This window comes from Sylvia atricapilla, chromosome 4 (assembly GCF_009819655.1).
Source record: "Sylvia atricapilla isolate bSylAtr1 chromosome 4, bSylAtr1.pri, whole genome shotgun sequence".
Taxonomy (NCBI): domain Eukaryota; kingdom Metazoa; phylum Chordata; class Aves; order Passeriformes; family Sylviidae; genus Sylvia; species Sylvia atricapilla.
The window spans coordinates 9,701,805-9,716,101 of NC_089143.1; the positions used below are offsets into that span (position 1 = coordinate 9,701,805).

Genomic DNA, 14,297 nt, shown 5'->3' on the forward strand with positions numbered 1-14,297 from the left:
TTTCACAAGACACTGCATTTTAATGGAGATTAAATCTTGCATTTTCTTGCATTAATCTCTCATATCAGATGTTGGAAATCAGCTTGGCTTTATAAAGCCCACTAGATCCATAGTACCAGCCCATGCCTTGTGTTGACCTACCTGTAGTAGCAAGTTTTCATGACCAGTTTGCTGTTGACTTTAAAAATGCACAACCAGGTTTGAACACTTTAGAAACCAGCATTTTTGAAACCTATTTTCTTGAGAGGGATTGCATTTCAGTCTGAAAAGCATTAGGTTGTATTGGTAGCTCATTTTGAAAGGCAGTAACAACAGGAGAGAAGAGCTCTCAGGCCAGACAGCCTGTGCATTTTCTCATCAAGCTACAGATGATCACTGATGATAAATGTTCTGGTAAAAGATACCTGAACTTAGTCAAGCTGTTGATGGTATAACGTGGCAATGAACAAATTGTTAAGTGTGTATTTAGTTACAACAATTAGGGCTATATGGGCTCTGTAACTTTCTTAAGTAGTACCTATTTATGAAACCCAGCTCTGTGTAGCTGCATAGGAAAAAAAACCCAAAACACATTTGATCATGGGTCTTGATTCCAAATAAATTACATAGGGATAAATGCATTTTAGGTTCACAAGAAATTTTTAATAATGCACTGTCACAAATGGTGCTATCACTATCACTATCACAATGTCTGCAGCAAAGTTGGCCAGCAGCACTTAGAAGCAGCTTCATGTAAAAGTTACAATATGAGAAATCATCCTGCTGGTGCAATGAAAAATGCAGGAGAAAATGCAATCTCCTGCATGGCCATTGAATTACCAGCTGGTTTCTGGGGGTCAGAGGAGATTCTCCCCTCAGTTTCATCTCCCCTCACTCCACTTCAGTGATCATCCGTAGCTTTCCAGACTAAAGCCTCAGACACAGAGCCCTGCGGATAACAGAGATATAGAGACTTATTATGTAAGTTGACCTAAAACAAGTGGTTTGAATGGAATTGCTAATTTTTAACCTTAGCCAAACTTGGAGTGATAAGTACTTGACATGCCAACAGGTGGCCCATGTGGAGGTGATGATAATTTCCCACCAAGGTGTTTGTATAACTAGCTTTGCTTTTATTCCAAAAAAGGTGAAGTTACACTTCTGGGAGCAATTTGTCAAGGGAAAAATGAAGCTGTTTTACTCTACCTTAATTTTCTTAACTATTTCAAATATTTCCCAGGAATAAAATTAAAATGTCTGACTGTTGAAGGGTAATGTTTGAATCTGAGAGAAACATCTATCAACAGCAGTTCAAGAAGCTATCCATGACACACCTGGTTCCAAACAAATTGTGCTTACTAAAGTATTCCTTGAGCATCAGCATCATTATTGCTGCCCTCTACTTTCTTTATTTTCTCCTCTGCTCTCCATATTTTTAGATTAGAATGGCTCACAGGCATTAGCATGCAACACTCATAGCCCAAAAACACATGCAGGGTCAGGTTCTACCACAGACCAAAGTTCAGAGGTCTGGTTTCCCAATCCCAAATGCATTTAGGAGATGAACCAGGCTCAGTGGTGTTCGCCCTTGCTGCAGAGGCACCTCTGGGTATAGGCCAGCACAATTCTGGGCAGCTCAGGAGCTTTACTGTAAAAATCTGAGGTGCTGAGGTTACTAGGATTTAAATGGATTTTATGAACCACACAAATCAGACTTTGGTGCCTAAAATCTGTGCCGATATTTTTGTGGACTTGGTCTTGTTATACTAATGAAAGATCTTCATTGTGGTAAACAATGCAATGGCCAAATCGTTCAGATGAAGGATATATATTTGAGTCCTTATGGGCCAGAAAGAAACCTGTGTCTTGCTAAATAAAACAACTATATAGAATAAATAAATCTCTCTGAAGCTTCATCCTTTAAAAAGAAAAAAACAACCTGTCAAACTTATATATTGGGAGCATTTCTTATGGTGGTTTGCAGTGTCTTACAAGGGTCAGTGTGTTTTGACAGTTCCATCAACAGACTGGTGATGAATGCAAATCATGACAAATAAATCAGTGAAGGAAAGACTGATGGAGTTCTAAAACACAACGGGAAGGAGCCAATTGTGCAACATGCAATAGGTGGGATCTACTCCAAAGGCAGTTGGGATAGGGCTGAATGCAAGGTTGTGGCATTCAGGAGTAATAAACACAAGTCGTGCCTGCTACATGGGACATAACCAGAGCAAGTGGTGCTTCTATAAAGGATTTGAGATTAGCATTGAAAAAAACCCCCACCCAACTCTGTGTGACTTGATACTGAGAAGGTGTGAAGAAACAGGCTTTGTCAAGACAGAGACAAAGAGAAAGAGGGATGATCTTCATCCCTGTATATAGCAATGGTGAAAAAGGCTGAAGCTCTAGAGAACTGTCCAAAGACCAACAAACAAGAACTTCAGGTGAAAAAATTACTAATTGTGAGCTCAGCCTGCGAGTTTTATTCAAAAAACAGAGTTGTGTCTTGATTAAATGACTTAAATATCACTACAAGGCATAAGCAGAGGTTTTGAAAGACTCTTTAGTCTATCTAATCCTATCTGGAAGCAAAAGTCAAACAAATTCTCGTGAGAAATACTGCACACTTGCTTGTATGATGGAGTGGTTAGCCAACAAGCCATAGAGGGATGTGGCAGAGTCCACAGCTCTTTGATTCCTTAAAGCCAAGGTCCTTGTGGAATGTACAATTTACTCGGATAAATGCTATAGCACCTAATGTGCAAATAACACTAAAATGTAATGTCCCATGTCATATACAATCACTTGTGTTAAATTGTCTGATGGACCCTTGCAGTTTTAAAAGTCAATGAACTCACTACTCTCAGAGTCCCAAGATGTCTTACTGAATTGTGCTCAGAAAGAAAGCCCACTGTCTTGCAGTTTTGGTCATTAGCATGGTCATTTCCTGTATGTCTGCATTTCCTGCTCCCTGCCTGTGTTCAAATGCAGAAGGTTTCTGAGATTTGCCTTCCTCTTGCTGGTTTGCAGTGCTGTGCTGTCTGCTTGACCTAAAGCAAACTTCTCATAAAGGAGTGATTCTGTTCAGCTTTTGTCAAGTCCTACTGTAATAATGGAAGAGACAAACATGTCAGACATTGTAACACAAGCAGTAGGCAACTCAGAAACTTGTCAGATCACCCTTTGCACAAAAGGACAAGAATTGCCCTCCACCCCCACTGCTGAAGTGCATTTATTATTTCCTACTTGACAGTTAATGCAGAGGAGCAAAGGGTTGTTATCAAATGGAAACTATCTGGTGCTTCTCATGCATTTGCCACCTTTCACCATGGAATATGGCACTTGGTGCTTGTGCTGTTCAGGAGTAAATGGATTAACTGATGAGTGACTGAGAGGGAGAAGGCTCTGTATGTGAGTACCTCTGGCTTCCTGTCAGTATCTTCTCTCTCAGTTCTGTGTAATCTCCTTTCTGCCATTTCAAAGAGAAGACAAGGGTCTCAAAGGTCTTGAGATTCTGAGGTACTTGGTGGCATCTTTCCATGTGCCTTTGGTGTCCTGCGGCGGCAGCAGCTCTTAATGCCTGGGATCTGTGGGCAGGTGATCCTCATTCGTTCTCTCAAAGAGGAGCTTTGCCTGTGTCCAGGATACACTATTCCTGCAGTATCATTCTTCAGGCTTGTTCCTCTGGTGTGGCATGTTCCTCTGTTCTTCTGCAGCCTTAGTCCCATTTTGAAAACCAAACTTGCAGAACTACAGGAAAATGAAAGAGAGGTGGAATTCTGATGGTAACTAACAGCTTTTAATGAGTCCTCCTTCTTCATTTGCCCAGGTTTTATCACGCTGTGAATGAGTTTGACACCATGACCGCTGAGGATTCCACTGCAAGGATGAGCAATGATTCCACTAATGTGGCCACCACAAAAGTCCCCGAAGGTGTTGCTGGGGCACCCAACGAGGCTGCTCTGCTGGCCCTCATGGCCCGCACTGGATACAGCATGATCCAGGAGAACGGGCAACGCAAGTATGGGGGCCCTCCTCCGGGCTGGGAGGGCCTGCACCCTCCTCGTGGCTGTGAAGTCTTTGTGGGCAAAATCCCCCGCGACGTCTACGAAGACGAGCTCGTCCCCGTCTTCGAGTCTGTGGGCCGCATCTATGAAATGCGCTTGATGATGGACTTTGATGGGAAGAACCGTGGCTACGCCTTCGTGATGTACACACAGAAGCACGAGGCAAAGCGTGCTGTCAGGGAGCTGAACAACTACGAAATCCGCCCCGGCAGGCTGCTGGGTGTGTGCTGCAGTGTGGATAACTGCCGGCTCTTCATCGGAGGCATTCCCAAGATGAAGAAGAGAGAGGAGATCCTGGAAGAGATTTCCAAGGTGACAGAAGGCGTCCTGGATGTCATCGTGTATGCCAGCGCTGCAGACAAGATGAAGAACAGAGGCTTTGCCTTTGTGGAGTATGAGAGCCATCGAGCAGCGGCCATGGCCAGGAGAAAACTCATGCCAGGAAGGATCCAGCTGTGGGGACATCAAATCGCTGTTGACTGGGCAGAACCAGAGATAGATGTGGATGAAGATGTCATGGAGACTGTTAAAATCCTATATGTGAGGAATTTAATGATTGAGACCACAGAGGACACCATTAAAAAGGTGTTTGGTCAGTTTAACCCTGGCTGTGTAGAGAGAGTGAAAAAAATCCGTGATTACGCCTTTGTGCACTTTACAACCAGGGAAGATGCCATTCATGCCATGAACAACCTTAATGGTGTTGAACTAGAAGGCTCATGCCTGGAGGTTACTCTGGCCAAGCCAGTGGACAAGGAGCAGTACACTCGCTACCAGAAAGCAGCAAAAGGAGGGGCTGCAGCAACCTCTGAAGTAACTCAGCAACCTAACTATGTTTACTCTTGTGATCCATACACACTAGCATACTATGGATATCCATACAATGCCTTGATCGGGCCAAACAGAGATTATTTTGTGAAAGGTTAGTAAGCACAATTAGGGGACGTGATGGGCAGATTTGATCTTAAGCTGATGTGAAAGGTCTGCTTCAGCCAAAGGACACCTAGTGCCATGCGATTTTTTCTTAATACTCTTTTAGAGGGCTTTTTGTCATATTTCTGTTTGTTCTTACTATAGTTTATGACTATACGAAGTGTATTTATGGATAAATAATTGCTAATGTAAGATAATTGCTAATGTAATTGCTAAGATAGTATGGGAGGGGTATCAAATACATGGTTAAGAATAGGTAAAAACCAAGCATGGGATGGGGAACGGAGGGATTTGGGATTTATGAGTGTTGTGCTAAGTCTGACCAAGTCTAAGAATTCCAGCTTCTGGTGTCTCCTTTCAAAGAGCTGGATCCTATGACAGCAACTCTGGAGGCATGGATATGGTCACCTCTCCAAAGAGAGGGGGTTAGGGAAAGCCTTAGTTAGGAACTCTCTAGGTGTCATTTACCTTCTGCATTAAAATGACGGTAATGCTGTCCTTTATGAAGTCATTTGAGAACTACAAGCAGAAGCAATCACGTGAGTGAAAAATAATTCTTTTATTATGTATACCTTAAATAGTTATCGGTTACAGTCATTAAAAATTAACCAAAAATCACTTATTCATAAAAAAACCCTAACAGCTATAACTGATATTATAATTACAACTGTCCTGTACTTACAGGAATTAGTTTCTTGAAATTTGATGTGTATTTCCACAGAAGAAGCAATTTAGCATAAATATATTCTTAATGCACCCACATAAACCAAGAAGTACTTTTAACCCTAGTTGTTCAAAAATTTCAGCTTCTCAGTTTCTAGGTTTGTAGTTGGAATGAACTATGACAGGGTTGAGTAACAGTCTAAATATTCAATAAGACCATCATAAAGCACATCAGTACTGCAGTGTTCAAAGTACTGTCATAACACATGTGGAGCCACTAAGATGAATAAAGGCAATATTTTTGGAAATGGGTTATGTGCACCTAATAAAATAGCAGAGAAAATAATTAAACAACCTAAGTTAAAATACATGCAGTGGTGGGATGAATTTGGTTAAAGGGCAGGTATGATGTCATGCCATCTCCACAGGGTCCTATCACACCAGCTGACAGCTTGGGTCTCCTCTGGAGATCAGCAGACAGCAGAAGCTGTTCCTAATGCACAGAAATCACCCTCAGGATCCACTTGCTGTCTACTGACTGCATTGAGCCTGTAACACTTGCCACAAGAGTTGTACCAGTATAAGTGAGCAGTTAATATATGCTCACAAACATCAAAAGCTAATCAAGCATAGATAAACTGGATGCTTCTTAGGCACTTCTGTTCTCCTAAGAGGAATCACTAGGACTCAATCATGCTGACTTCAGCAGCCACATTTCTAAGCGCAAGCCTCCAGATTTCAACCTGGGGTCACTCATGCTCCCCACAGGGCTGTCACTCTCCATTATTCATCATCTTCTGTGTTGTTATCATAAGCAGGCAGCATACGAGGCAGAGGACGAGGTGCAGCTGGCAACAGAGCTCCAGGTCCCAGGGGCTCCTACCTGGGGGGATACTCCGCCGGCCGTGGAATCTACAGCAGGTACCATGAAGGCAAAGGAAAGCAGCAAGAGAAAGGATATGAACTGGTGCCCAGCTTGGAGTTACCTGCAGTCAATCCAGTGGCCATTAAGCCTGGTGCAGGTTAGTATGTGTAAGGAGGGAAGGAAAGCAGGGGTGGTGGGCAAACCCTCACTCCAAGCCCTGTCTCAAGCATGTGAGGACCCCTCCAGAGCCAGTCCATGACCACAGCTGTGGCAATGGGGACGGCTCCAGAGTTGGGGCTCAGTGCTCCCTTGTGCTGAGTGCCTCCTGGCCCTGGCCAGACTTTTCTTCACACAAGAGGCACACAACGGGATAGGGTACACAAATATCTGGGAGCCCTTCAGGCCAAAGAAAAAAGGACTAAAGCCATGCCCACTCCTCTTGTCACCTTTTTGCTTAGGGGGAAGCAGACTTTCCTCTCCTTCTAATCATGTACACCAGAACACGGTGACTAAGAGCAATCTTCCTCTCTTTTAACGTCTTAAATGCTAATTTCACCCTGAGAGATTCCTATCCTAGATTTCCAGCCAGACTGTAGCCCTCCCCTGTTTAGTCCGTATTTCTCCAGTGGTACAAGGCAGGGAAAAGGATCTGGGGCTTTCCCATTGCAGGGAAGTCCCTGGCTGAGGCAAGCTCCTCCATCTCCATCACTGGCATGGGGAAGGAGCAAGGCAGGGAGCCCTCGGGGTCCACCTTTGCAGCAGTGCAGTGCCTACAGAGTGCTCTCATCTCTGCTGGGCTCTGAGGAGCCAGTCCAAGGGCTGGGGCAGGGATTGCCCCCTCCTGCAGCTTTGTCAGCTGAGTACCCAGCCCTTGCCATTCTCAGGTGGACAAGATGAAAGCTGAAGCTCTGCAGTTCCTCAGGATACTGTTTGAAAAGATTTTTATTTGAAAAAGTAACCTGAGAAAGAAGGTCTTTGGAGGTGATGGGGACCAGCCCTCTGTGCAGAAGTCCTGATGTCTCTCTATTTCTCTTTCCAAGTAAACTCTAATGGCAGGATGTAAGCATTGCTTACATTGTTGTTTCCAAAAACATGTTTCATTTATGTCAGTGAAAATTACAGCTTGCATCTAATGAAGTCTGTGAAGAGTTCTTCATAACAGCTAGATGAGACAATGCCAGAAGAAATCTAGAGACAAAGAAAGGCTGAGAGTTAGAGAAAGATCAGACTTCCTGAGAAAACTACCCACTCACCACCAGAAAATATTACCACTATGTGTATTTGCAAAGATACTTTAGGAATTCCAGGTATTACTAAAGGATGCTTGAAAAGTGAGCTTGGAAATGCATGTTATTAGTGGTGTCTATATTTTATTCAACTGCCAAACAAAAGCTAGAAGCTCAAGTCAAAATGTTTCTATGCTTGAAGCATGTTGAGATTCAGGGTTTTTTATCAGACCTTCCCCTATTGTATGGTTCCAGCGCAGCTTCTGAGCACAGAAGTACCTGGTCTGCTTTCCCCAGTCAGATTAGCTGATCTAATAACAGATACCACACACAAGACTTACCTCAGTTATGAAGAGGGTGTGACTTCGAAAGCACCTAACCAGAATAAAGGAGTAGAAATGTACTGGCTGCAAAGTTTCCTGTCTACTGCTTAGATCAACTTCATTTCTTTGCAAATAGTTGGAATACTCCTGCAAGGTCACCCCAGTACCCCAGATGCCTGTTGCTGTTTTTCTGACAGAAGTTATTGCAGAATGGAGCATGTGAGCTCCTTGCCGAGAAATTATCCAGGATATTTAAACCAGAGATAAAACTGGTTTGACCTGACCAGGTGGACTTGGTGTAAAAAAAGAACTGGAAAACCTCATGACTTGGGGAGGTCTCTGCTTGAGGAAACAGTGGTAGTCCACTGGTGGAGGACACATCTCTGCTTGAAAGACACCTGATCAGCTTCCTTGTTGCACTCTCCAGGATCAGAGCAAGAGTGTTGCTTTCTGTCACCTCCTTCCACCAGGCATAATTGCACGCTTTAACATTGCAAAGTTTCATTGCACAGAGAGAAACCTGTGTACATATTTGGCTTCATTTCTGGCATAGTGGCTGCACCTCCCATAAATGCTCATACCACCTCTTAGTCCATCATCTATCATTTAGCGATGATGCTTTTTTTTCCTTGTGAATAACCTTACAGCTAAAAAGCTCACAAGCTGAATGCTGAGGTATGCAATATGAGGCAATGATGGAAATCATAGAGTCACCAAATGGTTTCCATTGGAAGACACCTGAAAGATCATCTAATCCAATGCCCCTGTCATGGGCAGAGATGCCTTTAACTAGATCAGGTTGCTCAAAGGCCCATCCAACCTGAACTTGAATATTTCCCATAATGAAGCACACAAAACTTCTCTGACAACCAGTCCGGTGTCTCATCACCTTCATTATAGAATATCCCTTTCTTACGCCCAACTCTTTTTCAGTTTAGAACTGTTACCCCTTGTCCTGTCACTACAGGCCTTACAATAAAGTCTTTCTTATAGGCCCCCTCTTCTTATAAGTACTGAAAACCTCCAGTACAGGTCTTTATTCCAGAGGCATCTTTTCTCCAGGCCAAACAACCCCAACTCTCTCAGTCTGACTTTACGGGCTTATTTTACATCCTCTGAACCTTCTCCAACAGATTCACATCCTTCTTATACTGGGTGGCCCAGAACTGGACACAGCACTCCAGGTGGAGTCTCACCTGAGCAGAATAGAGGGGCAGAATCACCTCCCTCAACCTGCTGGCCACACTGCTTTTGATACAGCCCAGAATACAGTTGGTTTTTCTGGAGTACAAGTGTACATGGCCAGATCATGTGCAATTATTGTGATTATTTGAAATGTTCAGCAAAGAATGTTTCTTCCCTAAGCAGGCCATGAAACTCCGTTTTGGACTGTGTACCATCCTGAACAATATTATTCAGACCAGAATGTTCTCCCTTTGTCTGAAAGACCATGGCTCTAATTATATCATGTTGTCCAATTTTGGCATGAGGGAGAATTCCCTAAAAATAAGTTTGATTTTTTTTAATGTCTTCAAAGTAGATTGATCCTGACACATGGGATAAAACATATTTAGCCGAGCTGAGCTGGTGCTGGGAAATGCTGGTAAAAGAGCTGATATTTCACAGGGTTGGCCAAAGGATGGCATGTAAAACAGACTGGTTGCTGCCTGTAACATCTGCAGTACAAACCACAACTTTCTGTCCTGAAGCAGCTCGTCCTATGGCAGCTACATAGTCCTTAATGTCAACAGCTGGACCAGGGACCTCATTGGGACATTACACACTCTTATTCCTTGTGTTCAGGCCACACTCTCGGCCAGTGGGAAGGACAGCAGTGGTCAGAAGGGGTTGTGGGTGCATCAGCTCAGTGTTTCCACACATGTGGAGGGCAGAGCTGCCCCAGGTGCCCTGCCTGCACACAAGGCTGCCTCCTCTGATAAGAGCAGCACAAGATCACTGTGGAGAGTTGGTGCAGCTGGGAGGGAGAGCTCTTTGACAAGAGGTCCTGGAAATTCTCTCCCAATATATCTGGTCTCTCCTAGTGGCCATCCCTGCCATTGGTGCCCAGTACTCCATGTTTCAGGCCGCACCGCCAGCCAAGATGATGGAAGATGGCAAAATCCACACTGTTGAGCACATCATCAACCCTATAGCTGTCCAGCAGGACCCAGCCAGTGCAGCAGCTGCCGCAGCAGCTGCAGCCGCAGCTGTAATACCAGCTGTCTCAACACCTCCTCCCTTCCAGGTGAGTTCAGCACAGAAATTGGCTTCCCATACCTCCAGCTCCCCATACATCCTGCAGTGCATACCCAACGTGGGGGGAAAGCCTAGCTTCTTGCCCTGCTTCCATTACATGCTCTTGAGGATGTCACAGTGCCCAAGAGCCCTGAAGTCCATCTGACCCGTCTTAGACATCTGCACATTGGACAGTTGCTTTCCCCACTATGGGGGACCAAAACTGTGAGGGGGAGCAGCCTCCCATGACAGCATAACTCTCAACCAACAGGGCACGTACCGCCTGCCGTCCCCATCACCTCCTTCCCTTTTGGGGGTTTGCGTGGAAGCGGGATGTCGCACCAAAGCACTCTTTTTTTGAGGCCTGAACCCTTTCCTCCCAGGGTCGCCCCATCACGCCGGTGTACACCATGGCTCCCAACGTGCAGCGGATCCCCGCCGCCGGGATTTACGGGACAAGTTACGTGCCGTTCGCGGCGCCCGCGGCGGCCACGGCGACAATAGCCACGCTACAGAAGAACGCCGCCGCTGCCGCCGCCGCCTACGGAGGATACGCCGGGTACATCCCACCGGCATTCCCGGCCGCCACCATCCAGGTGCCCATCCATGACGTCTACCCGACGTACTGAAACTGTCCGGCAGAGGAAGGTGCTGGAGAAACACACTGAAGGAACACTTTACTATTTATGAAGAAAGAACTGTTCTGCGAAAGAGTAAACATTTGGGCTTTGGTAAAACAATGCAGGAAGTGAAGAATGTCATAGAAAAAACGTGTTTGAAATATTTTCTATGTTTGAAGTTTTCACTAACTTTTTTAGGCTATTTTTAAAAATTTAACATGCCTGTACTCGTACATTTCCAAAGGACCTTGGTGCATCCAGCCCACCACTGACGTGCATTTATATGCATTGTAGTGGGGTTGCATAGGGTCTTTTTTTTTTTTAGCAGTTATATTTTCAATATATTTGTGGTATGAAGGTTATTTTTTAGTAATTTCTGCACTCCAGAGATGTCTATTTTGTAGTGCCTTTAATAATATATCAGCTATATATTAAAAAGCACACCTGAGCAGCTAGGGAAAGTTTTAACAATATATTTTGAAGAGTATATTCAATATTTAAAGAATACATACCTTAGTGTTTTGTTTTGTTTTGTTTTTTTTAAGAAGAAAACAACAAGTATCTTATTTAAAAATTATACTGGAAAGTGCAATTTGAAAAATGTGCAAGACCTCTGCATTTTTGTGCTGGCATTAATACAATCTGCTCATTCTCATTTGAAATCACAAGTAACTAATATTGCCTGTTTGGAGGAGAGAAAAAAAATGCCTCCTCACACATACCTCTTCACAGTGTGATTTGCTGGCTTTTTTTTAGGTGAAGAAAGGCTCCAAGTTTTCCTTAGCAACTGGATTTTCTATTTATTAAAGCTACTTGTAGTTGGAGCATGTACAGAAACGAGTGGCTGATGTTTCACACGAGGTGTCTTGACTTAGATCTTCATCCAGTATAAAGCCAAGGCTTTTTTTTCGATGCTCTTCATTTTGTTCTTTGAAGTATATGTTGTAGTGACTGAGAACGTCTGCTGCTGTTGGCAAAAGTAGCCACGCTCTCGCCGAGAGGATGTGCAGCATTACTTAACCCATTGCTCCATCATGTTCCATGAGAAATTTCAAAGGTACTAGGGGTGGTAGTGATACTGGAATTAGTGAAACAGGGCTAGCCTCCCTCCCAGCCTCCCTTCCACTCTTAATTCCCCTTCTCCACAACTGGAGTTGTACATGCACATCAGGGGTGGGAGTGATTAGACCCAATGATTTTAAGACATAGAGCTTGTAAATATCTTTTAATATACATTTTTAAAGTCATTTTATGTTGCAAATTTACATGGTATGTGGTTTGCCACAAAACAAAAGCATTTTATTGCAATATTATAAAAAAGTTTGTTTTATTAAGAAGTAAATATGTTATTGCAGTGTTTTGTGGCCTGTTTAAAGGCTTTTATTTAGTAGTGCAGTGAATGTAAAATAGAGTAAAATGGTAAAAAAATATCTTGCCCTTTGTATGAAGTGCATCAGCTCTGCAAACACAAGTCTGGTGACAAAAGGTGAGAAGCAGGGAGTCAGTAAACAATGTTCCTTTACTTTTTGTGGTATAAGTACATACCAAAGGAGTTTCACGTTGGCCATATTTTGACAACTGAACCACTTCCAAACCACATCGAGCTCAGTTAAGTGACCTTTTTAATACACTTCTTTTGCTTGCCTCAGAACTGAGCGGTTGTATTGTAGGTGCTCTTGCTCAGACAAGCTGAGCTCCCCTTGACCCCGTCGACCCATTAGCAAAAGCACTGTGAGGTTACCCATTAGGTTGGACTCTGTCCCCCCACACCCCTTCCCAGGAAACTTTTATTGTCTGTACCTGCACATCTGAAAGCACACCCAGACCTCAGCCCCAAGGTCCTGCCCTTGTGTAGGGAGAGAGAGGAGGAGATCTGGGAAAGCCCCCAGCCAGAGTCCAGCACTGCCTCCTCCAGTCCTCCAGCCTAAGGCCTTACATGGCTCCACACTAAACACCAGCGTGGGTCCCTGGGCCATGCACAAACACCCCTGGGGCCAGGAAAAGGCAGTCCAGTGGTTCTGGGCCTCTGCTGGCCCACTTCCAGCCCCATGCCACGGCTGACCCCAGAGGAGAGAGGAAGGCTGATGGCTCCTTTCCCACTAATGCTCTCCCTGCCAACAGGACAAGGGACCTGCCACTCACAGAGATGGCAGGAAGAGAAAGGAGCCAATGAGGGAAAACCGTGAGGTGCCCCGGCCAGCCGTGGGTGCTGCCTGTGCCAGGGTAGCAGCAGGCAGGACTCAGGGATGGAGGCAGGACCCAGGGATGGAGGCAGGACCCAGGGATGGAGGCAGGACCCAGGCATTCAGGCAGCCAGGTCATGCTGTGCCTCCTGCCCATGCCTGTCTTGACACTTGCTTCTAAACCATTTCATGTACACTACTACTGAGGTAAGTCTAATAACTTGAAATGTGAACATCGTTAGGTTAAGAACAAACTATTCTAGGAAAAAAAAAAAGTATAAATAAATAAAAAAAAATAAAGCTAGTGTGCCTTATTCTCAAAAGAGCTGATATTTTAGGTATTTTATTGTATCTCTCTTCTCTGTATTGTCAGAAGTCTCTGAGTTTATTTAGTTCTTGCTCCATTTACGGTACATTTCTAGGATGTAGTGAATAAAGCATTCTTTAAAAACAGAGACTGTTACTTCATTGCAACATCCCACTCTGCCAAGAGTGCTCCCCTCCAGGCTGGGAAGAGGGTGTTTGGGGCAGGAGAGGAGCAGGGCACTGCAGGCAGCATCCCTGCAGGCTCCAGCAAGGAGGAAAGATGAACTGTCCCACTGGCTCCTCTGTCCCACCACCTGCAGAGGACAGTGACCTTCCCTGAATGCATATTGGGCATCTCTCCATTCTCCCAGCATCCTCTGAACAACCTAAATCTCTCTTTGCATGCCGTTTAGAGTCGGTGCCTAGACGTGGATGGAGCTGTAGCTAACATCCCTCTGTGCTTTCCATCCACCCTGTGCGCAAATTCCTGTATCTCTGTTGCATTCCTCACTGCCAGGCAGGAGCACTGGGAACCAGTCCATCCTTTTCATTTCAGCATGGTCCATGCTTCAAACACACAGAAAGCTGAGCTGCACCTCATCTGCAGTGCTCTAGACTCCCTGGCATTTTCCTTGGTGTAAATACACCTGGAAAAAATTTGTTGCAAATACCAAGTTTGTGGAGAAGAGCAGTCTGAGGGAGCAGTCCTGGCTGACCAGAGAGGTCCCAATTGCTGGAAGATTCCAAATCTGACAACTATGGAAACTATCAGGAGCGGCCCAGTTGGTGAGGGAAAGGCTGTGGAAGTTGTCTAACTTTATTTTAGTAAAACCTTTGACACTGGCTCTCGCAATATTCTCCAGGAGATACTGGCTTCCCATGGCATGAAGGAGCACA

General features: G+C 44.6%; 1 protein-coding gene across 4 annotated transcripts in view; it reads left to right on the forward strand.

Moving 5' to 3' along the window:
* The window catches only part of RBM47 (RNA binding motif protein 47), a 78,206-nt gene extending 64,659 nt beyond the window's left edge, over positions 1-13,547 (forward strand). For 3 of the 4 annotated variants that reach the window (XM_066317075.1, XM_066317072.1, XM_066317074.1), the window contains 4 exons: positions 3,809-4,968; positions 6,458-6,664; positions 10,099-10,301; positions 10,675-13,547. In XM_066317075.1, the coding sequence (XP_066173172.1) occupies positions 3,840-4,968; positions 6,458-6,664; positions 10,099-10,301; positions 10,675-10,920 (1,785 nt within the window). In that variant the 5' untranslated portion in view covers positions 3,809-3,839 and the 3' untranslated portion in view covers positions 10,921-13,547. The remainder of the gene's footprint in view (positions 1-3,808; positions 4,969-6,457; positions 6,665-10,098; positions 10,302-10,674) is intronic. The other variant, XM_066317073.1, reaches the window with a different exon arrangement.
* Positions 13,548-14,297: the final 750 nt, after the last annotated feature.